Genomic DNA, 25,595 nt, shown 5'->3' on the forward strand with positions numbered 1-25,595 from the left:
CCCAGTGAATGCATTTGCTATAATAGCAAAGGAAATGAAAAGAACTTGGTACATTTAATTTTTTCTAAACTTCTCATTCATGTTTTCGAATTCCTCCATGAGCTCAGCCCTCCAATCTCTGTAATCTTCTCCAGCAGTGCAATCCTTAAAATTCCCCAAGTTCCTCCAATTATGATCTCTTACTCAGCCATTGGTGACAGTGCCTTCAACTGCCTGGGCCCCAACCTCTGGAATTCTCTCCCTACTCTTCTTTCTCCTCCTCCTCTAAGAAATGCCTTAAAATCTCTCCCTTTAACCAAGCTTGTCCTAATGTCTCCTTATGTGGCTTGGTGACCAATTCTGTTCGATATATGCTCCTGTGAAGGGTCTTAGAAAGTTTTGCTATGATAAAGACACTATATATAAATGTATGCTGTTATCCCAAATATCGCACAATGTGGCTCATTACGTTAAGAATTTACACAAATGTTTAATCTTGGCCCATCATAATATTTGGTTTCCTTGTGACAAAAATATTATTGGGCATAGTTTAAAACTACCATAAGGAGTGCACTCTTTGTTTTGTGAAAAGTGTGATGATCTGGCATAACAAGACAAGTCTGGTAGCATTACCACAACAGCAGCCAGCTCCACCAGGTCCAGATGAATAGCAGGGGAAAGAGCAGCAATTTTAAGCTGCAGAGTTTTCACAACCTGGAGTAGACTTTTTTGTCAAGCTGCAACAAAACATACCAATGCATATGTAAAAAAAACTCATTTCATATTAAAATTGGAAAAAAGAATTTTTTCTTAACACAAAACTTCAATTTAACATTTATTTTGGCTACAGTTGAACAGGTCTGTACTGAAAACTGTAAGCAATAATGTAAAAATGACTTTCCTGTGCCCTATCATCTCCTTAAGTATTTTATGCAGTCATAATTTTAGTTTACTTTGGATCACAGAGACCAGTAGTCACTATAAGTATGAAATAACAAAAAAAAAAGTAGGAAAAGTAGCCTTCTCACCCCTCAATCAAAAAAAAATTTAAAAAACTACAATCCAGAAGCAGCAATAAGGCATATACTGCACAGTTTAATTTACAAATGTTTTCAAAATACGGTACATACTATTCTTTAATTTTTTTTACACCAATAGTTTCTGCAGCTTTTTTTGCATTGGAAAGAGCTGCATACATAGAAAATTACAATGTTAATCCTTGAGGGAAGAAAGAGGAACATCAATTAAATTTGGAGAGCATGTATCATGAGTCTTCATTATTCACAGGTCATCTCAGTAAAGGAAGTTTTCAAAAGACTGTATCAAGACTGGGCTTTCTCTACAGGAAGAAAACAATGAAAAAAGGGAAAAACACCAATGAAAAGATTTGTCTCCTTGGATTTTAGTTATAGTGCATTGATTCTTATAGAATTGTTCACAAAATAACTTTTTTAAAAAAAAGAAACTTGTCCAACCAAATGTTTTACAACCCTACGTATGAAATTAGTAGCTTTTGCTTAGAGACTTATTTTATTTAAAAGGTAAGTATATGGAGAAAGCACAAGAAAAGGGAAAGGTAAATTATTGTGACAAAAATGAACATTTCTGCTAAGAGGAATTCCTCTCATTTAAAAAAAATCTAGTAGATAGCGAAAAAGCACGTGTGTAACTGCCAGCCATCTACAGTCCAAACGTTGTGCCAATCCTCTCAGCTCTCTTGCCTAATTCTGAAACCCGACCACCCAAAATCAAACAGAATTCTTCCAACTCGTTGACCTTTTTCAACCAAAAGAAGAAAAAAAATCAAGGAATAAGGATGCTGGCAGACTCTCTAGCCCTCTTCCCCATGACAGATGTTTTGCTTTGACAGTAATAACTGCTAGAAACAGATTGTGTCCATACAGAGCCAGACAAACCAGCCTGAGCAAATCCTGTGCTATATATTTAATTTACCTCATTAGCATTCAGCATTTGATAATGAACCATGCCCCAGCCAAAATAAATTGAGAAACATTCTTTATTGCCACTTTCAAGTGGTTGGCAAGTACACATGTGCTGATGATAATAAAGAGTAGGGTTCTTTGGTGCAGTTAGCCCACTTTCCTTTTTTTAAAAAAACTATTTTAAATGAAGGATAATATGTACCAATAAGAATTCTGCTGCTACCCCTGGACAGCAGCTGTCTGCCTTGCCAACACAATCAAATATGGCTCTATAAACAGGTGTCAATAAACAACCAATAGATTTATGGGGCTCAGACACTGTCTGAATCTCTTGAGCAATGGATGCAACCCTGTGTTGCAGTGGAATCCGATTGTAGGTAAAGGCAAAGACTGGTTGTCATAAGGACAACTGCCTGTTGTCAGGGCTCGCAGATGGTTTAGTTGGTCTTCCTGTTGGTGGATCGCTTGCCTTTCTTCAGTGCCAGTTTGTTCTTCACATACCCACGCTTTCTTTTAGAGGTCTAGGGCATAAAGACGGACAGCATTACAAAGTTGCAGCTTTCATCTTTATACATAGTACCGCCAATATTTAACACCAGTTTAGCACATCCATTAGAAAATAAAGGCCTTGTTCTCATCTTCCGAGACTTTTCCTTTGGTGAGAGGGGAAGGGTATGAAGGAAGGAGACTTGCTGAAGCTTTCAGCAATTTTTCCACAACTGGTTGGTTTTTCAATCTTCAGCAAAATGAGCAAATCCTCTGTTAAAACCTCTTCTGAAATATTTAAAAAAACCAAATAACTAAAGGCACCACTCCAATAAAAAACCTGGTTATGCTTGGACACAGTTGATCCTTGGCACGAAAGACTGAGAAGTGGGTGAAAATTATAATTGAATCGTTTTTATAAAAGGCTTCCTTTTACTTGTTTCTTCACAACCTGGACAATATTCAGCAACACAATAATTTAGCGCAATATTTTGGTGACCAAAGCAAGCCTTTATTATGCACAATTTTCCGTCTTCAAAGGGCTACCCCACCTTTTTTGATAAATACTTCTGTTTGGGCACTATATTAGTTACTCTTGGTTTATGGTCAAGTTTCTCTCTGTTGTCCAACTTCTTGACTTTGTAAATCCTCACTAGCCAGTGCTCTGAGGTGAAGGCTTCTTCCAGGTGTTTGAACTTGATATCTTTGTTGCCAATTTCAGCGTTTCTAGTACGATCAAATCCTGGTGGTGTTCTGAAATCCAGCTGCAAAACACGCATTAAAATTTCAGTGCTACTTTACATATTATCAAACTATTTCTCAGTTGATAGAGATAAATTAAATTTGCCCAAACTCAAATCTCTCTATCCTGCTCAACTACCTCACGTGAAATCTTCCCTTCCTCTCCAAGCTTCTTGAACCCATCACTACCCAATTCCCACCCACCTTTCCCTTCACTTCTTCAAAATCCTCCTTTATGCTTCTCTCCTAGAAACAGATTTGAGATTTCTCTGGCCAAAGCCACCACTATACACCATGTGACTACAATTGCACTATGCCAACCCTTTTCATTCTTCTTAACCTCTCCATGGTCTTCAATATGGACAACCATTCCATGCTCCTTTGTCATTTTTCCTCCTTGATCCCATCCCATGGTACTGTCTTCACATGGTTCCACCATTACATGTCTCAATGTAGCAAGCACAGCTCCTACAATGACTTCATCTCTTATGCCTAAGGCATATTCTACGTAAACCAATTTTCTATAACTGGTCCCTTCCTAGTTCTCATCTACATACTGTCCCTTGCTGATGAGCTTCCATATGCATGCTGCTGGCATCTTTGCTTTACCTGTGGTCACACTGTTAATTGTTTGCATCAAGTCCTGAATGAATCACAACTTTCTCCAAAACTGACAAATCCACCAAAGCCAACCTCCATTTTACCCAGATATTTTGCCTTTAGCCCAATTCCAACCTCCTCCTTGATTGCTCTCAGGCTGAACCAGATAGTGCAGAACCTTCTGTCCTCTTTTACCCCAAACTGGGTTTCAAGCTCCATTCCTAGTCCACCACCATACTACCAATTTCTAGCTACACATTATCACCTACCTCACCCGCACTGCTGCTGAAACCTCATGTATTCCTTTGTCCCTTATTGGCTCAACTTTATGGTCTCTTCACTGAATTGCCAAGTGTTTCCCTTCACTAACTCCAGTTGAAGAGCACTGGTTGGAGCCAAGCCTTCTAAAAAATGTAATAAGGAATCAACAACTTGAATTTACATAACACTGTGAGCATTGAAGACTTCATCAGAATGGTTAGCCTTGCTCATTTACCACCCCAGTCCTCAATGATTACCACTGGTTATCTGTCCCCGTGCAATAATTTCAAGATCTTTGAAGCTCAACAAGGCAGTGCTCCACCTTATCTCTGCAACCTCATCCCAGGTCAAATGCTCTCTTCTTCTGACCTTGGGCCTATTGCATCTCACTTTCCACAATCGATGATAAAATCTTTAACCACTGTGCTGGGAATTCTCTTCCCAAAGCTCTCTGCCTTTCTACAATTCATCTTCAATTCTTGGAGTGACCCTCAAATTACCTCCCACTAACTCTTCTTAGAGCTCCTGTTTGATGCCAACATCCCAAAGTGCATCACAGCTAATGTAGCACTGTGAAATATAGGTAACCACTACAGCCAATTTGTGAAGTGTGGCCCCACAAACAGCAATGTGATAAAGAAACAAATAATCTGTTTCGAGATGTTGATTGGAAAAAAAATTTGCATTTATATAGTGACCATCAGATACCTTACAAATGCTTTTGAGCCAACGAAGTATTTCTGATGTGCAGTCACTGTTGTGGAAAATGTGTCAGCCAATTTGCATACAGCAAGATCCCAATGTGGTAATGATCAGATAATGTTTTATTAACGTTGACTGAGGAATAAATATTGGCCATGATGGCCTGGATTACTCCTCTGCTCGTCTTCGAAATAATGCCATGGCATCTTTTAAATGACCTGAGGGGGCAGACAGCACCTCAGTTTAATGCCTCATCTGAAAGATTGCACCTCTGACAGCGCATCACTCCCTCAGTCCTGTACTTGTGTCAACCTTAATTTTTCTGCTCAAGTCCTGGAGTTGGACCTGAACCCAGAACCTGTGGTTCAGAGCTGAGTGCAGCACAGCTGATTCTAACTGAGGGATAAACATTGGCCAGGATACCAAGTAAATGCCCCGTATTTTCTTTAATAATGCCATGGCGTATTTTATGCCCACCTGAGCGGGCAGACATTCAGGGTCTCGGATCAATGTCTCATCTGAAAAGCAGCATCTCCAACACTGCAGCCTAAAATTATGCTCTCAAGTCCCTGGGAGCTTGAACCCCCAAACTTGAGGCCCAGAGGTGAGTGCGCTAACAATAAGCCAAATGGATACTAAATCAGGAGATGGTGGATGCCATAGGGAATGGAGTGACTAAGAAAAGGATCAAATACATTAAGAAAGCAAAGATAAAGAGTTATCATAAAGAATATTTTTGAGGTGTCGCAGCCATTGCATAAAATTAAAATTTGAATCAGCACACGTTTGCAAAGATAGTAAAGGTACAGTAGATTAGAGCTTCACTTCAAAAGATCACCATCCAGGTCCAGCACAGTTAGATTCAAGAAAGCCTGCTATATCAGCAGGCTTGCAAAAGTTCTTATATGAAATGTGTTTGTGTAGTCCTAATCCATTTCCTCATTGGCAAAAGGCACAATACAACTGACAGGTTGGCATATTGACAGTCCTCGGATGGCACAGGATGGCTAACGAGGGACTACTTCTGGAGCAACAGGGAGTGCTCCTCTGGAGATTAGGACTGAGACATATTGATGAGGCAAAGCATCGGAACTTCATTCTGCATCTCACTATTCTATACCTGATCTGGGAGTGCTTGATGCTGACACTGGTGTCTGAAATGAGAAGTGTTTTATTCTCCAGCAACACACTCTCACCTTGAGGAGCACCAAAAAACAATGCAGAGACATCCAAAGAAGCACTGAGCTCATCCTTACTGATCTGAAACTTATCTAATTGCTTTGAGGTTTCTGAGAGTTTCAGAAGAATATTCATCCTATAGGGATGGGTTAAATGGGTCTTTTACACTATCTAATTGAATGCACCTTCCCAAGGGTGAAGTGACAATAGAAATATTCAATGTATTACGATTAACAGATAATCATAGCTAATTATACTTTACCTGCATCTCTCCAAATCTGTAGTAGGACATCTTATACATGAGACAGTTCAGTAAAGTTGGAGAGCCAGCTTTATCCACACGGAACTCTCCCTGCGGCGTGAAGTAGTCACTTTCCTAGGAGTTATACAGTACGGTCGCTAATTAGCACTAGCAGCACAAACAACTTTTAGATATGTTAACAAATGTCTGACAAGCCTTGAACCAAAATGCGTCACTTTACCCGGATATCCTTTGGATGCTCTCCTTCTGCTATCCTGACCATCCAAAGAAACTTGTTGATGTCGTCACCAGAGTAACCAATCACTCCACCAAAGATGATGAGCACATAGTCCACGTCTAGACTCCGCATTATCTGGTAGGCTGCACTCTCATTGGATGACATTGCTTTTCCAACCTGGAAGATAAAAGCAATCAATATTACAGAACTGCACTGCATGACTGAACAGCAAGTAAAACAGACCAAAAATCTGTACTTTCATACTTTTAGGGATTGTCATATACATCTCATCTCCACATGATACCACTCCTCAGAAGGCAGGCCAGCAACCTACTCGACCTCTACCAATACTGATGTGCTAAGTTTTTTAAAAATTCATTCACGGGGTGTGGGCTTCGCTGGCTGGGCCAGCATTTATTGCCCATCCCTAGTTGCCCTTGAGAAGGTGGTGGTGAGCTGCCTTCTTGAACCGCTGCAGTCCATGTGGTGTCGGTACACCCATAGTACTGTTAGGAAGGGAGTTCCAGGATTTTGACCCAGCGACAGTGAAGGAACGGTGATATATTTCCAAGTCAGGCTGGCGAGTTACTTGGAGGGAAACCTCCAGGTGGTGGTATTCCCATCCATCTGCTGTCCTCGTCCTTCTAGGTGGTAATGGTCGTGGGTTTGGAAGGTGCTACCTAAGGAGCCTTGGTGAATTCCTGCAGTGCATCTTGTAGATGGTACACACTGCTGCTATTGAGAGCCGGTGGAGGAGCAAGTGAATGTTTGTGGATGTGGTGCCAAACAAGCGGGCTGTTTTGTCCGGAATGATGTCCAGCTTCTTCAGTGTTATAGGAGCTGCACACATCCAGGCAAGTGGGGAGTTTTGTATCACACTCCTGACTTGTGCCTTGTAGATGGTGGACAGGCTTTGGGGAGTCCAGAGGTGAGTTACTCGTTGCATAATTCCTAGCCTCTGACCTGCTCTTGTAGCTACAGTATTTATATGGCTAGTCCAGTTCAGTTTCTTGAAAATGATAACCCCCAAGGGATGTTGATAGTGGGGGATTCAGTGATGGTAATGACATTGAACATCGAAGAGGGGTGGTTTGGATTCTCTCTTGTTGGAGATGGTCATTGCCTGGCACTTGTGTGGCATGAATGTTACTTGCCTCTTGTCAGCCCAAGCCTGGCTATTGTCTTACTGCATTTGGACATGGACTGCTTCTGAAGAGTCACGAAATGATGATTGAACATTGTGCAATCATCAGCGAACATCCCCATTTCTGACCTTATGATGGAAGGTCATTGATGAAGCAGCTGAAGATGGCTGGGCCTAGTCTATCACTTGCTGCTTATGCTGTTTGGCACGCAAGTAGTCCTGTTATAGCTTCGCCGGGTTGACACCTTTTTAGGTATGCCTGGTGCTGCTCCTGGCATGCCCTCCTTCACTCTTCATTGAACCAAGGTTCATCCCTGGCTTGATGGTAATGCTAGAGTGGGGAATATGCTGGGCCATGAGGTTAGATTGTGCTCGAGTACAATACTGTTGCTGCTGACGGCCCACAGCACCTCATGGATGCCCAGCCTTGAGTTGCTAGGTCTATTTGAAATCTATCCCATTTAGCATGATGGTAGTGCCACACATGATGGAGGGTATCCTCAACGTGAAGGCGGGACTTCGTCCCCACAATGACTGTGCGGTGGTCACTCCTACCAATACTGTCATGGACAGGTGCATCTGCGGCAGGCTAAGTAGTGAGAAAGAGAAGCCCACTGTGATGCTCTATCCTTGTGTGGACAGACCCAGCTTCCACTGGTTAAGTGACTGAGCAAGAGAATGAAAGATGGAGTATAATAATTTTATTTTGGTAGAAAAAGTGGAAAAGAGATTTTTTTTTAAAAAAGGTGAATCCTTGAACTTGAGTCACAGAAATTTATTGTGCAGGTACAGCAAGCAATTGGGAAGGTAAATAACATGTTAACCTTTATTGGTAGAGGATTTGGAGTTAGAAAGTCATGCTGCACACCCTGAGTTTCGGCCTACTTGCCGAAGGAAGGATATACTTGGCTTAGAGGGGATGCAACAAAGGCTCACTAAATTGATTCCTGGGATGGCAGGCCTGTTCTATAAGAGATCGAGTAGAATGGGCCTACATTCACTGTAGTTTAAAAGGATGAAAAGTGATCTGATTTAAATATATAAAGTTATTAGTGGGCCTGATAGGGTAGATGCCAAGAGGTTGTTTGCCCTACCTGAAGAGTCTAGAACTCGGGGTCATAGTCTCAGAATCAGCAGCTGGACTGGCCACTGAGGACTCAGGTTAGAAACTTCTTGACTCAGAGGGTTGCAAACCTTTGGAATTCCCTTCCCCAGAGATCTATGATAGCTGAGTTATTGATTTTATTCAAGACTGAAGTCGACAGATATTCGGGAATAAAGGGATAGGGAGATTGTGTGAGAAAGTGGAGTTATAGAAGTTCAGCCATTATTCCATTGAATGGCAAAGCAAGCTTGAGGAGCCAATATGGCCTATACCTGCTCCTACTTCTTATATTATGAAGTGACTGAAACCAGAGCTTACTACATAAAGAAGAATCTTCAAATCCTGCTTGGATATAGGGGTGGTGTCAGAATAATTGAGGATTGCAAATGTTAACACACCTGTTTAAAGGGAAAGAATATAAACCTGGCAACTACAAGCCAGTCAGCCTGATGGTGGTGGAGAAATGTTTGTGGACAATAATCTGGGAAAAACTTAATTGCCAGTTTCAAGTGTGTGAGCTAATAAATGAAAGCCAGCACAGGCTTCATAAAGGCAAATCGTGATCGACGAATGCGATTAAATTCTTTGATAAAATAACAAAGGGTTGATGTTGTACATATGAACTTTCAAAAGGCATTTGGTTAAGTACCACATAATAAACTGGTTAGCACAATTGATGGCAATGAGACTAAAGGGAGAGCGGTGACATGGGTATGAAATTGGCCAAAGGACAGAAAATAGAGTAGTCATGAACGTTGTTTTTCAGATGGGATGGAAGTATACAGTAGTGTTCGTCAGCGGTCAATATTGGTACTGCTGCTCTTTACAATATATGTTAATAACTTGGATTGAGAACACAGGGCATAATTTAAAAGCCTGAAGATGACATGAAATTCAATAACATTGCATGGAGGACAGAGACGGATTGATGAAATGAGCAGACAAGGCAGGTATTACAGGATGCTCACCTTTTTGATTTTTCTCCTCACCCTTGGGACTGTTTACAGCACCAAAAACAGGAGTGTTTTGGAAAAAAACATCAAGGCAGAAATGCTAACACCAAGATGTATGAAACGTCATGAGGCTCGAGGAGCCAGTGATTCCAGACGATTCATGTTCAGCTATCTGCTCAAAGCATTAAGAGCAGCATCACCCTCACAAGACAATAAAAGCCAAGCCCAAGGGGCTTGGAGATGAAAGAAAGTCTCTGATCTGTTTTGCAAAATTGATTACTGGCTGATGAGCAAGAGATTTACTTCTATTTTTAAATTTGAATACAGAATCAAACCATCATTGCTCAGCCTGCTTACCAGTGCAATATGGCTGTTGTTCCACGTATTGTTATCTACTAGAGTTGTCCGATTAGCCATTCCTGCAATCTGATAACCATAATCCCACCAAGACATCACTCGAACATGTTCATCTGTATTTTGTCGCAGCCAATAGTATGCCTCGCGGAAGTCATCAAGGATATTGCGCGTGCTTTTAAAAAATAAGTTAAAACTGTTAATATCAAAATTATTTTACTTCTATTCTTTCATGGGATGTGCTTCACTGGCAAAGTCAGCATTTGTTGCCCATTCCTAATTGCTCCCCACCTTCTTGAACTGTTGCAGTTCACGCAGTATAGGTGCATTCTCAATGTTGTTAGGAAGGGAGTTCTAGGATTTTGATCCAATGACAGTGAAGGAACGGCAACGTAGTCCCAAGTCAGGATGACTTGAAGGGGAACTTGCAGGTGGTATTGCTCCCATGCATCTGCTGCCCTCATTCTTCTAGGTGGTGGAAGTCCCAGATTTGGAAGGTGCTGTTGAAGGAGCCTTGGTCACCTGCTGCAGTGCATTTTGTATATAGTACACACTGCTGCCACTGTGTGTTAGTGGTAGAGGGAATAAACGTTAAAGTTGGTGGATGGGGTGCCATTCAAAGGGGCTGATGGTGTCATACTTCTTCAGTGTTCTTGGAACTGCACTTAACCAGGTAAGTGAAGAGTATTCCATCACACTCCTGACTTGTGACAGGTTTCGCAGGATTAGGAGGCGAGTAGAATACCCAGCCTCTGTTCTGCTTTTATAGCCACAGTATTTATAAAGTTGGTCCAGTTCAGATTCTGGTCAATGGTAACCCCAGGGGTTTTGATGGTGGGGGACGATAATGCCATTGAATATCAAGGGGAGATCATTAGATTCCCTCATTGCGTATGGTCATTGCTTGGCACAAATGTCATTTGTCACTTACCAGTCCAAGCCTGAATGTTGTCCAGGTCTTGCTGTGTGTGGGTGTGGACTGCTTTCAGTATCTGAGGAATCACGAATGGTACTGAACATTGTGCAATGATCAGTGAACATCCCCACTTCTAACCTTATGATGGAGGGAAGGTCATTGATGAAGCAGCTGAAGATGGTTGGACCTAAGACACTACTCTGAGGAGAGTGCCGGGACTGAGATGATTGACCTCCAACAACCACAACCATCTTTCTCTGTACTAGACATGACTCTAACCAGTGATGCCTTGATGTCAAGGGCAGTCACTCATCTTACTTCTGGAATTGAGCTCTTTTGTTTGTGTTTAGACCAAAGCTGTCATAAGGTCAGGAGCCAAGTGGCCCTGGTGGAACTCAAACTGAGCAGTAGCGAGGTTATTGCTATGGAAGTGCTGCTTTATAACACTGTAGGTGACACCTGCCATCTCTCAGCTGATGGTTGAGAGGCAGCTGATTGGGTGGTAATTAGATTAGATTTGTCCTGCTTTTTGTGGACAGGACACACCTGGGCAATTTTTCACATTGTCGGGTAGACGCCAGTGTTGTTGGCTGTACTGGAATAGGTTCGGTCTTATTGTTGGTATGTTGTCAGGGCCCATAGCCTTTGCAGAGTGCCTTCAGCCTGATATTATGTTTCCTGATATCACGTGAAATAAATCAAATTGGCTGAAGACTGGAATCTGTGATGCTGGGAACTTCAGGAGGAGGCAGAAATGGATCATCCATTTGGCACTTCTGGCTAAAGATGACTGCTAATGCTACAGCCTCAAATTTTGCATTGATGAGCTGGGCTCCCTCATCATGAAGAATGGGGATATTGGTGGGGCTCCTCCTCCTGTTAATGGTTTAATTGTCCACCACCATTCATGACTGAATGTGGCAGGGCTGCAGAGCTATGATTCGAACCAGATTAGAAGTCAGTATACAGAACATCTGAATATCAAAATGGTCAAGTCCATTGAATATTCAGCACCATGCAGCTTTTTCTACAGTTATGTCTGTGCGGCTAGCAGTTCACTATAGTAGTGAACACAAATTGGGAAATACATTTTAGGATAGCACACAAGAAAACAGGAATAAGTGAAAACCTGAAGTTTTAAAAATTCCACTTTTACTTTGGATTTAGTTGCAAAATATCAATGTGGATTATTTGTTCTGATGAAAGGTCAGTGATCTGAAATGTTAATTCTGTTTTTCTCTACACAGAGGCTGCCTAATCTGTTGATCGTTTCCTGCAATCTGTTTACACTTCAGATTATTAGTTTGTATAGCTGCATATTTCGATGTCTGTTAATATATCTTGGACAAAAATTCAAAATGAAATGTAGTTTATACACAAATTGACTAAGCGAAAATTCATTTCTGGCACTGTTATAGGCTAATTGAGAGATAGTTAGACATTGATTGTTATGGTTATTCAACATCTCTTACGATTATATCATGCAATTACCAAGATGGTAGAAGGTGAATTAAATGGATTTGATCTTTACTAAAAACAAAAAATGCTGGAAAAACTCAGCAGGTCTGACAGCATAGGTGGAGAGAAAGACAGTTATCGTTTTGTGTCTGTATGACTCTTCAGATTCTTTTTCCCAATTTTGCCTTTTTCTATGGATTTGATCTTTCTTCATCACATAATTCCTATACTCCAATTTTACTTTTATTGCAAAAATGCGTGAACTGAAGCAAGCCACTTACGACACTTTCTACCTTTCAAATTAATAGGTTTTTTTTGTAAATCATTCCAAGTTCTGCTCAAAAATTAGACAAAGAAAGCACGGCTAATAATGAAACGGTCATGGCAGATCAAAGCTCTATTTATAAATAGTTTCAGGTCAATTAATCTGCTCAAAGCAAGGCATGCCGCTGCCAGGATCAAAAACTGCAAGATCAGGTATAGTACAGACTAGGCAGAAGCAAAGATCATCTTCCTCAATGCTATCAATAGACCTTAATCCACAGCACATCCCTGCTGCAACAGTGTGAATTTGCTGTTATAATAACTACCCTTACAGCCTCTGGAAGTCAATCAGTAGATAGCGCTGAACGATTGCCCATTTTGTTTAGGTTCATTCCCATGTTGGAGTGGATTGACATTGCATAAATGCACTCAAACATAAGAATCAAAGCACTGGAAGTGGTAACATGTCTGATGAACGTTTAGAAATCACTGGTTTGGCCTCAACTGGAATATTTTATGCAATTCTGGGCACCATACTTTAGGAAGGATGTGAATACTTTAGAGAGGGTGCCAAAAATATTTACAAGAATAGCTCGAGGGTTGAAGGACATCAGTTACTTGGATAGATTGGTGAAGCTGGGACTGTTCTCCTTAGAGAAGGGCGAGGGGAGATTTGTCAGGTAAGTTCAAAGTCATGAGTCCAGACAGGTATGGAGAATTGGCTCCCTTTGACGAGAACCAGAGGACACAGATTTAAGGTGACTGGCAAAGAATCCAAAGGTGGCATGAGAAAACATTTATTACGGCGAGTAGTTAGGATCTGCAATGCATTACTGAAAGGGTGAAGGAGGCAGATTGAATTGCGGCTTTCAAATGGAAATTGGATAAAAACCTATCCAGAAATGACTTTCTCCTGTGCGTAACTATTCTATGATTTGGCATCCAAGGCACTGTAGTGGAAAGCATGAGCATGATCAAGCAAACAGAAACTGCAGGAAGAACTCCAGTGGCTGAACAGCGTTTGTTAAAGCTTTTCAATGTTCCATCGCCCAGGAGGCCATTTTATTGGGAAAATGCCCACTTTTAAAGAAAAACAAAGATTCCTAGGAGAAGGTGATCAGTCTGAAGAGATGTTAACAGAGCCATGATAAATTGCCCCATTTATGGCAGTTTCTTTAAATTAAGATTTGATGAAAGAGTAACATTGAAATACATAAATTAACATTTGCAGTAGAATAGAATCAGTCATTTAAGTTAGTTTGTAAAAGGGGATGAAATGATTACCTTAACCAACAGTATTGCTCTGTTTAATCAATTTGGCCTTTGTGTGCTTTGTGCAGTCTGTTGGGGTCTCAAACTAAGACGGTAAATCTTGACCAGTCTTTAGTCCCTGATCTCAATATCAACAAATAGCATTCACGTATCTCTTTTTTTTAAAAACTTCAAGGTGCTAATTCCGGCATTTCATAGGGATTTAATCAGATAAAAATGAATGCCAAGCCAAAGAGACATTAGTACCAGTGACTAAAAGCATGATCAAATAGATGGGTCTCCAGGAAGGTCTTAAAGGTGGAGAGATGGAGGGGTTTAAAGGAAGAAATTTTAGAAAGTGGGCCCAGATGGCTGAAGGCACAGATGCAACTGCCAATGGTGGGATGAAGGCAAGGGGCTGCAGAAGAAGCTAGGGTTGTAGGGCTGGAGGAATTTACAGGGATAGAGAGGGGAAAAGCTATAAAGGAATTTAAATGCATGGATAAGGATATTACATTGTAGACACTGAGGAACCAGGAACCAATGTAGGACTACAAGGATAGGTATGATAGTTAAGAACAAGTTGATGTTGGATAGGATGTTGGCAGCTGAGTTTTGGATGAGCCAAAGTTTATACTGTAGAAAATAGGAGTCCAATTTTGAGGCTTCAAAAGCCATAAATTAGAACAGCTAGAGAGGCAATGTTAAAGGTAAAAGTTTGTGGTTTTTGTGAAGGCAAGGATATGGGGTTGGAAAATCAACCCAGGGTTAAATTAGATAACCAAGGCTGTGAACAATTTGATTTAACTGGAAAAAGTGGTCAAGGAGGGGGGAAGAATCTGTACCAGTTTGCCAAAACAGGAGTGCAGGATTTCTTTTGAAACGAGAGAGTGACGACAGTGGTTGGAAAGGGAGATATAGGAAAGGGAGCCATTTACACCGTCAGCTTGCATGTGGGACAAGGAAGAAAGCAGGGAAAAAAAGTATCTGAATAGAAAAGTTGGTGAAGTATAGTTGCAATTTCTTTCTGCAGGGAAGTCCAACAGCTCATGACACAGCTACACAGAATAGTTCCAGGTTGATAGATGATAGACTACCTTGACTGTCACAGGCAGCTACTGACCAAATGTCATTGTATTACCAAACATCATACTTAAGAAGTTAACAAAAATATTGGGAAGGCTGATTCCCATAGGCGTCATGGATGTTCATCTCAGGAGAGATTCAACACCTGGTTCAGTCTCCAATACAAACAAGATGTTCAAATTCTGGGCCGATATATTTCTGAATGTTAAAAGTTCAAATCCAGTAAGAACACTCTTAAGAAGCTGTGTGTCCTCGTGTAGAATATTGTGGGCTCTACAGTATGTTATCTCCAAGTTTTGCATCAAAAAGTGAAGCGCATTAACAGATAGCATCATTCAGCGATATTTGTAATCATGAAACCTTGCTTTGGGAGACATCCCAACCTTCAGGTCCCATGGATTTGAAGTTGCCACTGTGATAGAACTGACTCCAAAAGGGGCCAGAATTTCACAGATGGTTCAAGAACAGAGTTTTATTCCAAGGAGATAGTAAATAATGCTAAATCTATTTATACCAACAATGCCATGATTAAACATCAGTGCATTTTTTAAATCCAACACCAGCATACGTTGAATTATACTTCAAATCTCCACTTGTGGAAATCTAGAAGATTCAAAAAGATTCAGTGATGATTTCAATAAAATCAAAAACTGTTCACCAATATTGTGTACACAAAAATACATACAAATATCGTGTCTCAGAACTAGCAACTTTGGGACTGAGTCCACATCGGATTTCAGATCTTGCCAGTTTTCAGATTGGGTGGTTCGGGTCAAAGGTCGCTCGGACAACTCAAAGCATGGGAGAAAGCAGATGTGTAAAGTCAATAACTAGTTGGTTTCCCACCGTGTCAATGCAGCACGCAGCCCAACAAGCCGAAAAGTTATGTCACTCAGATAATAATAAAAATTCAAACACGGCAGCTTAAAAAACGTCTGGTTTTTGAACATCGCTGGCTCTTAGAAAGCTGGATTTGAGATACTGTACCTGTATTTCAGTGGTGCAAATTAAGGACGACCAACTAAATATTTTGCACCCCATCCAAAATATCACCAAGAAAATAACATTAGCCTAATTAACAGAAGATGGATGAAAAGAGATGTACAAATTTCCTACCCATCGTGATTGTAAGATGCCAGGACCACACTTGGGCTGGAGTATGCGTTACTTGTCACCCAGGTACAGTGTACAGCGAACATCATCAGCAACATCAGCATCAGCATGGTAACAATACTCTTGATATTTGGACCAAGCCCCTCTTCAGTCTTTTCCTGTTCAGACACATGCTTTCTCACCTTGCCTGCCTACGACAGTGAGAAACAACCATTAAAATATTTTCTGTCAAAACATCTTGAGTTTTAACAACCATAAGACTAATATACCCTGCACTACATTCCCATATGATAGAAGACAAAACAGCTCTCACTCTGCCGTCACCATTTCAGCTTTAAAGTTATTTTGGAGATTGGGCCAGGAGGGAGGGGTGGGGAAACAAAGCTTTACACAGGATTTATTAGCAGCAAACAGCAGTTACTAAAAGCTGCAGTATTTAAATGAGAATAAAAAACGCTCAGAATTTAGATACAAGAGGTCAAGAATGAGGGGTCAACAGAGAGAGATTTTGCTTAAGGAAACGAAACAAATTTGGCAATCAGGCAAAGTAGGCTTGGATCTGCAAGACCAGGTAGGTGAATGTATGAATAATAATTATTTACGAGAGGTTTTATATAGACTGTAGAAGCGAGACTAAATCAAGTTTGGAGTTAAGGAACAGGTTTGACCTGAGCTGAAGTTGTGTGGTTAGCTTGAAACTAGTTTCAGTTACTGTATCTGAGTATAAGCTCTTTGACTCCATTTATTATTGAAAAATACCAAAAACCTATGCTGTGCAAAACATGCATGACTGATGCAGTCGTTTCTGAAAACTGTAAATGACCAGAGCCCCAGGCAGACTTGCTCAAACTTAAAAATATTGTAATGCATCTTAAATGGAAATGCTTTAAATGGAGTAGAGAAAGGGGATTTTAATGTCAAAATATAAAAGTTTAAGAAGAGGCTAGTACAAGTAGAAAAAGCCATATAAAGGCAAACAAAATCTTTGAAAATTGTATCTGCATCAACAAGGTGATTCTCCAGGATTTAGTTGAGCCACAACTGAATGTGTACAGTTTTAAGTGGTCCACTATAGGAAAGAATATGAAAGCAATTGGAAAAATGCATGTAGATTCAGTAGGATGTTGCTACTAGGGATGAGGGTGACACTTATGAAGATGGACTTGCTAGATTAGGACATTTTCCCCCATTGGAGAAGGTTAAGGGATGGCATGATAGAGGTCTTCCAGATTACAAAGAGCTAATAAAGCTGGATAAACAAGGAGGCACAAATTTATGATAGTCACAAAAACAATTAGATGGGAGGAAAGAAAAATTCTCTTTACTTGGAGGGTGGTTAGAATGTGGAACTCTCCACCATAGGTCATTGTTAAAGCACAGTCCATAATATTTTTTTAAAAAGGGAAGAGGTGAACAACAGTGTGTTACCCAGTCACCACTCCAGCAACTTATGTTCCTGATATATTGATATAAAAAAGCTTAAAGCATTGATTCTGCATAAAATGGATCTTCAAATAAAAATGAAACCAAAAATCTACTTCTAAAAACTTTAAGCTTTATTGCACATCAGAAGTTACTTCTCACTCCATTCAAGTAATACACACTGGTCCTCCAACAATGGACTTCTGCAATTGGCCTTTAGACCACATGATTGTCTTGGGGTGATGCTATCATGTTTCTTTTTCTTCTATTTTTGGACCGGGAGGTTTTGACTTGCATCCACAATGATGGGGCAGAAATCAGGAACTCAACATTTTTTGATTGGTAAACAGAAGCTTATGCCCACCAGCAATGCAATAACAATTCTTGATGCAATTTTCTATGGAGAAAACTCACTGTTGCTGTGTTTAAATGCTTTACCTTGTCATAGAGATTCCCAGAATTCCTCTTGTCATCCTCATCACTGCTATCCTCAACTGGTGGACTTTCCCTCTGTGTGTCATCACCCAGATAGTGTTCAAAGACATTGGAGAAAGCAATGGCAGAAAGCATGCAGACAACTGGCGTGAGAGTCAGCATCAGACGTACCATGACTCCGGCAAAGTAAACAGCACTGATTGCATAAAGGGCAACTGTGGAGAGTTTAGATCATGGGAATCAGCTTACACTCAAATTACAAAAAGTTTAAAACAGAAGTAAAAGCCCCTTTATCCAGAATCAGTATTCTGAAATCCAACCGTTCCTGGCAACCAGTATGCTTTGTACATGTAGTAGTTATTTTAAGCTGCAATCAATACAATACACTTTGGATTCAATCTGACAGTTTGCAGTGAATATCGGTACTAAGCACGCTTCTGACATTTCCCAAAATGCACACGTTTATATTCAGAATTGAAGTAATGGTAATAACATTTCCAACTAATTTTATCAAATCAGAACTCAAAAAATCTTCAGAAATGTAATGCATTATCCTTAAATTATTGTTCTGCAACAACCATATTTTGATTTGGATAAGTATATGTTCCTTGACGTCAACATCATCTTATTAGATAAATTCACCAGCAGTTTTCACAGTAATTTTTTTAAACTCCAAAGGATGGTGGATCCTCAGAATCCATTTAATCTCTTCCTTTTTGCTCTTCCATATCTTTTCAGATACAGTTCTGTTATCTAACCAGAAAGCAGACAGCATGCAATCCAAAACTGATAAGTAAAATATTACATTTTCAGATTTCTACCACAATTTTAAAAGTGCATTAACGTTTCCAGAGCAGCCAGTTGACCTTTTCCTTGAACTAATGGCCTACTTTAATCAAATTTAAACAGGTGCAGGAAAGTAACTCATTGTATAAACTTGCCTGCTTTTTGTGCACATACAGGGACATAATCTTGCTGATCAAATGATAATGTGAGAGCTCAAATTGGCAATACAGCAATTTAAATTTTCAATCTGCAGGAGCTTGAGTATTTGATTTATTCCAAACAGTCGCCTGGTAGTAAAGAACTTGAATATTGCTCAAAAGAGGGACATGCTGCCGAAGCATCTTACGCTCATCAGAACAAATGCAAGAATGCCAAATTTCAAATAATCGCAGCAATTTATGCTACAGGAGAAAAGTGCTAACTGATTGGCTGAGGCATCGCCATCGAGGGAGCAGCAGGAAACAATAGGCCTCTAAGTTCCTGGGTCGGCAAGGGGGTGCGTGGGGAGAGGGGCAAGGCTGGGAGTCAGCAAGGCAGGGGAGAGGAAAGGCCGGGAGCGGGAGGAAGAGTGAATGAGGGTGGAAGCACTGTGAGAAAAGTCATGTGAATGGTCAGGCCACAGAAGAGGAAGCCTTGGCAAACAACATTAAAGTGAAACAATGTTAAATAAGTCAACATTAAGGGCTTACTGTATTTATAGTGTGACCATTGAAATGTAAAATTTACAGTTCACTGTTAGATGTGATTCTGCGAGTAGGCAGCACTTGTTGAACAATCCTCAGTGTGCTACACTAACAACCAATTTAAGATAGTCAGGCGAGCACTTGATGTAGTTCACTTATACTTGCTGGAAGTGACATACATTCATATGCAGGGACTTCTCAGCAAACAAAAGGAATATGCCTTTTTTGATACCTGGAGCTTGAGGAGTCTATCGCTCCCTGTTACTTTCTCCATGGCAGCACCATAGCTAGAGTCGATTTGCCAACCAATCCGCACCCTTTTAAGAACATAGGAAATAGGAACAGGGGTGGGCCATTCAGCCCTTCGAGCCTGCTCCGTCATTCAATGAGATCAAGGCTGATCTTCTACTTCAGCACCATTTTCCTGCACTGTCCCTATATCCCTTGATGTTTTTTAATATCTAGAAATCTATCGATCTCAGTCTTGAACATACCCAATGACTGAGCCTCCACAGCCCTCTGGGGTGGAGAATTCCAAATATTCACCACGAGTGAAGGAATTCCTCCTCATCTCAGTCCTAAATGGCCTCCCCTTCTGAGACTGTGTCCCCTGGTTCTAGGCCCCTCAGCCAAGGAAAACATCCTTCCTGCATCTGCTCTGCTGAGCCCTGTAAGAATTTTGTATGTTTGAATGAGATCAACTCTCATGCTTCTAAACTCCAGAGAATAAAGATTGTCTATTTAATTTCTCCTCATAGGAAAATCCCTCCATCCCAGAAATTAATTTAGTGAACTTTTGTTGCACTCTATGGCAAGAATGTCTTTCCTTAGTTAAGGAGACCAAACTGCACACAATATTCCATATGCAGTCCCACCAAGGCTCTATATAATTGCAATAATACATCTTTACTCCTATACTTAACTCCTCTTGTAAAAAAGGCCAACATACCATTTGCCTTCTTAATTGCTTGCTGTGCTTGCATGCTAGCTTTCAATGACTCATGAACAAGGACACCCAAGTCCCTTTGAAGTTCAACATTTCCCAGCCTCTCGCCATTTAAGAAATACTCTACTTCTGTTTTTCCTACCAAAATGGATAACCTCACATTTCTCCACATTGTATTCCATCTGCCAAATTTTTGCTCACTTGCTCAGCTTCTCTAAATCCCCTTGTAGTGTCTTTGCATCCTTCTTATAACTCATACATCCACCGAGTTTTGTATGATCTGCAAACTTGAAAATATTACATTTAATCCCCAAATCAGTGATAAAGATTGTGAATAGCTGGAGCCCAATCACTGATTGTTGTACCCCACTAGTCACAGCCTGAAAGTGACCCATTTATTCCTATTTTCTGTCCATTAACCAGTTTTAAATCCTTGCCAGTATATTACCCACCCAATCCCATGTGCTCTAATTTTGTTTACCAACCTCGTGTGGGGCCTTATCAAAAGCTTTCTGAAAATCTAAAAATACCACGTTCACCGGTTCTCCCTTATTCATTCTGCTAGTTACATCTTCAAAAAACTCCAATCAGGTTTGTTAAACATGATTTCCCTTTCATGAATCCATGTTGACTCTGCCCAATCCTACCATTTTTTTTTTAAGTGTACTGTTATCACATGCTTTATTATAGATTCTAGCATTTTCCCTGCTACTGATGTCAGGTTAACAGGTCTGTAGTTTCCCTTTTTTCCTTTCCCTCCTTTCCTAAATAGTAGGGTTACATTTGCCACCTTCCATTCTGCAGGAACTGTTCCAGAGTCTATAGAATTTTGAAAGAATTTTCTCCTGTAGTATAAATTGTTGCAATCATTTGAAATTTGGCATTCTTGTGCTTATCTGGATGAGTGCAACTTGTCCCCTTTTCAGCATTATCCCAAATTCTTAGATCCCATTTCATTGTGGCTCAGTAATTGAGAAAATATATGTGTGCATTAAATTTATGGAAATGGTCATGTTGCTTGCTAGGCTTTGATTGAGATTTATTTCACGCATAGCTGGACATGGATTTATATTGATCTCCATGGTTCCATTTTTTTTAAAAGAAGTTCAACAAGATTAGACTTTTTGCTCTAGTATCCTGCTCACATATCACATTATGATAATGAGAAATGTTACAATGTAAACAGAAATATAAAAAAAGATAAAATCAGATACAAGTGCTCAACATTTTTTTGTGACTACTCTTGTTATCCTCTTTCATTATCTGCCCTTTGACTATGTATCGCCTGAGGTTGAGGATAAACTACAATCAAATGCACTGCCGACATTTTCCTTCCTTAGTTACTGCCAGGCATCCAATGTTTCTTCTACATCCAATCCACCCCTGCAATTAATCAGTGTTTCTACTGAGCTTTAGTTGAATTCAGAAAATCAGTATAGATGTCTGAACTCATACTTTTTGCAAAAAATGTCCATGTTGCTTCCATATCTCCAGCTTCTCATGCCCAATGCATTACCTGCAAAATTGAATTTCCTGATGTGACGAAGCTTTCTCTACTCAATTCATCATTTTTACATACTCACAAAAAGTATTTTCATTCTTTACAGGTATATAAAGTAATTCTTAAATTAATTATAAACTCCACTATTAGAAAGCATTGCAAGGTTGAAGTGCAAGTTCTATTTTGTGGCATTTCCAATAATTTTTCTTTGTAAGTGTGGAAATGTTAACATTAAATCTAAAAAAAAAATCTGATTTATAGGTATGTTTCCTTACCAAATACTCTTTCGTCATTGATGTTTTTGATGCAGAACCATAGGCCAGCTGGGAAAGTGCATACCAATATGTGAAGATCAAAAAAGAAGGAAACCCACGTTGTAGGCTGATGTTCAGATACAGAGGCAATGATGGGAATGTGTATTTTTGCATATCTATAGAACAAATCATGAAGATCAGCTTGTACATGTTACATCTCATCTGTATGGATAAACTGAACAGGATCATACAAAGTCAATAAACATAATTACAAGGAGGGGATCAATAGGGCATATGAGTAGGCTGTATTCTGTAATCAAGTTTCCACAAAGTGTTTGGGTCCATTTGCAAGCCACACCACCTCCTTCAGCTGGGAGGTTGGGGCAATGTGAACTGCAAATTTATATCATGTCTGATACTCGTACTGACAACTGCTCTCCTGATCCCCAGAGTTATTGCACTTTTGTTGACACCGTTGAACACTATAGTATGGATTTCTTACAGTTAAAAACTACCTATATCCCCTCGGTGGTTTATTGTGCTGCATTTTCATTAGATTTCACATTTTTCTTTTAGAGATGTCCGTCTCTTACCATTAGTCTCCCACTATTAAGTAATGTATTTTCTGATGTTCCTGTAAGGCTGTATAGGGAACAGGAGGAACCCAAGACGAGGGCAGAATTTTCACATGCAAAGGGGGCATGGGGGTAGGGCAGGAAGAACAGATGGTTAAAATCATTAAAAAATGCTGGTTGCAAACCTGACATGATTCCGCTCATGTTTAACCACAGCGCATGAAACCCCCATGGGAATGTCGGGTCTGTTATTTGTATATGTTAAAAGGCAATTAAACTGAAATTTAACCTAACATTCCGGTTTTAACAGCCAGCGCATGCATAGGTTTCCTGAGCTGTGAGAAACTCACCAGGATGAAGAAGGAGACAGCACAGCAGGTATTGATGGCTCTCTGAAATTGACAGGCTGGAAAACCTATAAATACTAAAATAGTATACCTGGTCCCTTGCCTAGTGAAAGGTTTTTGCTCAGACTTGTTCTGAGAATGTACTTTGCTATCTTACAGGCAATTTCTAACATTTTGGAAGTCATTTTTTCTACCCTGGACTTCACTCATCTTGATCTATACTTCTCCAGCAATCTCCACTGCAACATGAAGCAGCTTATGCAATTCTACTTTGGATCTCTGAGGAGGATCAGGAAAGCAGAACCAGCAACGCTAACAGCAGCAGCCTTCTCAGCCATAAATTGTTCTACAAGACAGAAGAACTGGTGGCAGAGCTCCAGTTTGAAGGAGGCGATCCCCCCATCACAGGATATATAACAGAGAATCACTACTCGCAACATGACCAAGCAACAGTATCTCATGAGGCTTAGGCCTTCCTTGCCAACTTCTGCATCTTTTTGGAATGAGGTCTTCTTCCCAATGGACCAGGTGAGCATGTATTCCCAGTGACCATCAAGTTCACCAACTGCCCTGAATTTCTTTGCCCCAAGCTCCTTTCAGGGATCTGCTGGTAACACTTGCAGGATTTCATCATTTAGTGCTCATAAGTGCATCACCCAGGTGACTGGTGTTTCTCAGGGCCTGCACTTCCATCCACTTTGCTACTTATGAGGCTAGTCAGAACCAGAGTGTCCTCAATGATGCTACAGTAGCTGGATTCCCACAGGTACACACTGTCATAGGCTGTACAAGCATGCCTTCAGGTCAACCAGTAGTCTTCATGAATTGAAAGGGATTCCACTTCAATGTTCAGCTGGTATGTGACCACTTGAAGGTTTGCATGCATATCTGTGCAAGATATTCCGCAAGCTGCCATGATGCTTTCATTCTGCACCTTTCACATTTCCCAAACATTTTCACACCTCCAAGCAGAGTCAGCAAATGGCTCCTTGGAGACAAGGGCTACCCTCTAAGCATGTAGCTTATTAACCTGCGAAGAGCCCTATCACTGATGCATAGCAAAGAGCAGTCATTCAGTAAGCCACTGGGGGGCTAAAGATGCAATTCAGTTGCCTGCACAGATCTGGAGGGAACCTTCAGTACGCAGGGGCAAGACTATTCAGGATAGTACTAGTTTTCTTGATTCTTGCACAACATTGCGCTGTAGAGAGAACTGGAGCTGCAGGGGAGGACTGCTCTGCATCCTGGGGGAGCCAGATATGACCAGGGTGCCTGTGGCTACTCACCTATCTGCCAGAGAAGCCCATGATGGACTCATCCAGGCATGGTTCAGATAACCCGAGTGTGTGAACTCTCATGGCATACCAGTGCTGAATCCACTGGGCTATTCCCCAACACAAATCACTTCCACTGTCAAAATTCCTCATTCTCATTCACACCACGTTTAAAACAAAACACGCACACACACAAAGAACAGCTAAAAAAAAATCTTGCAGTATCCTAAACGCTTTAATCACAGAAAATGGTTCATCTTCAAGGACTAAGAATATTCTGGAAGAATTTGTGTTTTTTAAAAATACACTGCCCCTTAAAGGGTTAAAGCGTGGACTCTGGTTGCTGCTGCTTCTGGAAAAGACTGTTTACAAGAAAAGGTAATTAAGCAGTTTCAAAGAAACTGGAAATCTCTTGACCCTGATGGACAGTTTACAAAAGGGTCACATAGTGGTTTGTGGCTTTAAAAAAAAGCCTAGAAAACTGTTTTAAAAGCAGGTAGGCTGGCTTTGCTTCAAGGGGAAAATGAGAAGGATCAGCTGCTTGGTAAAGACAACAGCTCCTGAAGCTCCAGATCCAGTCAAAAGCAAAAAGTGAATGGAAGTTGTTCTGAAGTAATTTTATGTTTTGAAATCGTCTAGGTTTTCTGCGAAATCCATCTGAAAAGTAGTGCAAGAGCTATCAATTGTTTCGCAAACCAGTGCTGAGACCCCAGCCGTATAACACGGACACCAATCCAATTCAACAGGAGTGACTGACATATGCCAATATGATTTCTAATTCTGTCACCAGATATCTGGGAGACCCCTCATTCCCCCAACCTGCCTGTCTCCATAGCCTCCTCCTCTGTAGTGGTCAGGGTGTCTATGACAGGAGGAGCTGCCCCCTGTCCTGTCTCTCCCTGGAGTTCTACACTCTCTTCTCCTACAAGGAGAGAAAGCAGAGAGTTATGAGTGTGAGAAATGGATTGTGTGGAGAGGATGGAATGACATTTGTGGAGGGTGACTGTGAGATGCAATAAGATTGCGAGTGGCGGTGTTGGCTGTTTGGAAGGCTATGTGAGGAGATGCCAAGATCAAGACAGTGAGAGAGGAATAAGTGGTCCCATAAGGCCTGTTAGTTTGAGCAGTGCCGTACAGGAGAAAGCCAGAGAATTGGTACCCGAATGTGTGATGCCACTCACCTTTCCTGCCCTCGTGAGATCATTGAACTTCATGCAGCACTGAATCCAGCTGCAAGGGACCACACTCCTGCTATTCACTTAATCAGACATACCCTCTTAGTTTGTAAGACTGGCATCTTCCTCCTGACCATGGGGAATATCTCTCAGTGAGCTTTCATAGCCTGCAGCATGACCTCA

At 40.7% G+C, this 25,595-nt stretch overlaps 1 protein-coding gene across 1 annotated transcript in view; it reads right to left on the reverse strand.

Annotated features, from left to right (window-relative positions):
- Positions 1–1,054: 1,054 nt before the first annotated feature.
- stt3b (STT3 oligosaccharyltransferase complex catalytic subunit B) overlaps positions 1,055–25,595 on the reverse strand; it is a 115,124-nt gene continuing 90,583 nt past the window's right edge. Inside the window, exons 9-16 of the mRNA XM_041183713.1 lie at positions 22,063–22,217; positions 17,875–18,086; positions 16,018–16,205; positions 9,930–10,101; positions 6,374–6,547; positions 6,154–6,267; positions 2,960–3,172; positions 1,055–2,443 (exon numbers count right to left, since the gene is read on the reverse strand). Coding sequence (XP_041039647.1) covers positions 2,360–2,443; positions 2,960–3,172; positions 6,154–6,267; positions 6,374–6,547; positions 9,930–10,101; positions 16,018–16,205; positions 17,875–18,086; positions 22,063–22,217 — 1,312 coding nt within the window. The 3' untranslated portion in view covers positions 1,055–2,359. The remainder of the gene's footprint in view (positions 2,444–2,959; positions 3,173–6,153; positions 6,268–6,373; positions 6,548–9,929; positions 10,102–16,017; positions 16,206–17,874; positions 18,087–22,062; positions 22,218–25,595) is intronic.

Source organism: Carcharodon carcharias, chromosome 3 (genome assembly GCF_017639515.1).
Source record: "Carcharodon carcharias isolate sCarCar2 chromosome 3, sCarCar2.pri, whole genome shotgun sequence".
In the NCBI taxonomy this organism is placed as follows: Eukaryota; Metazoa; Chordata; class Chondrichthyes; order Lamniformes; family Lamnidae; genus Carcharodon; species Carcharodon carcharias.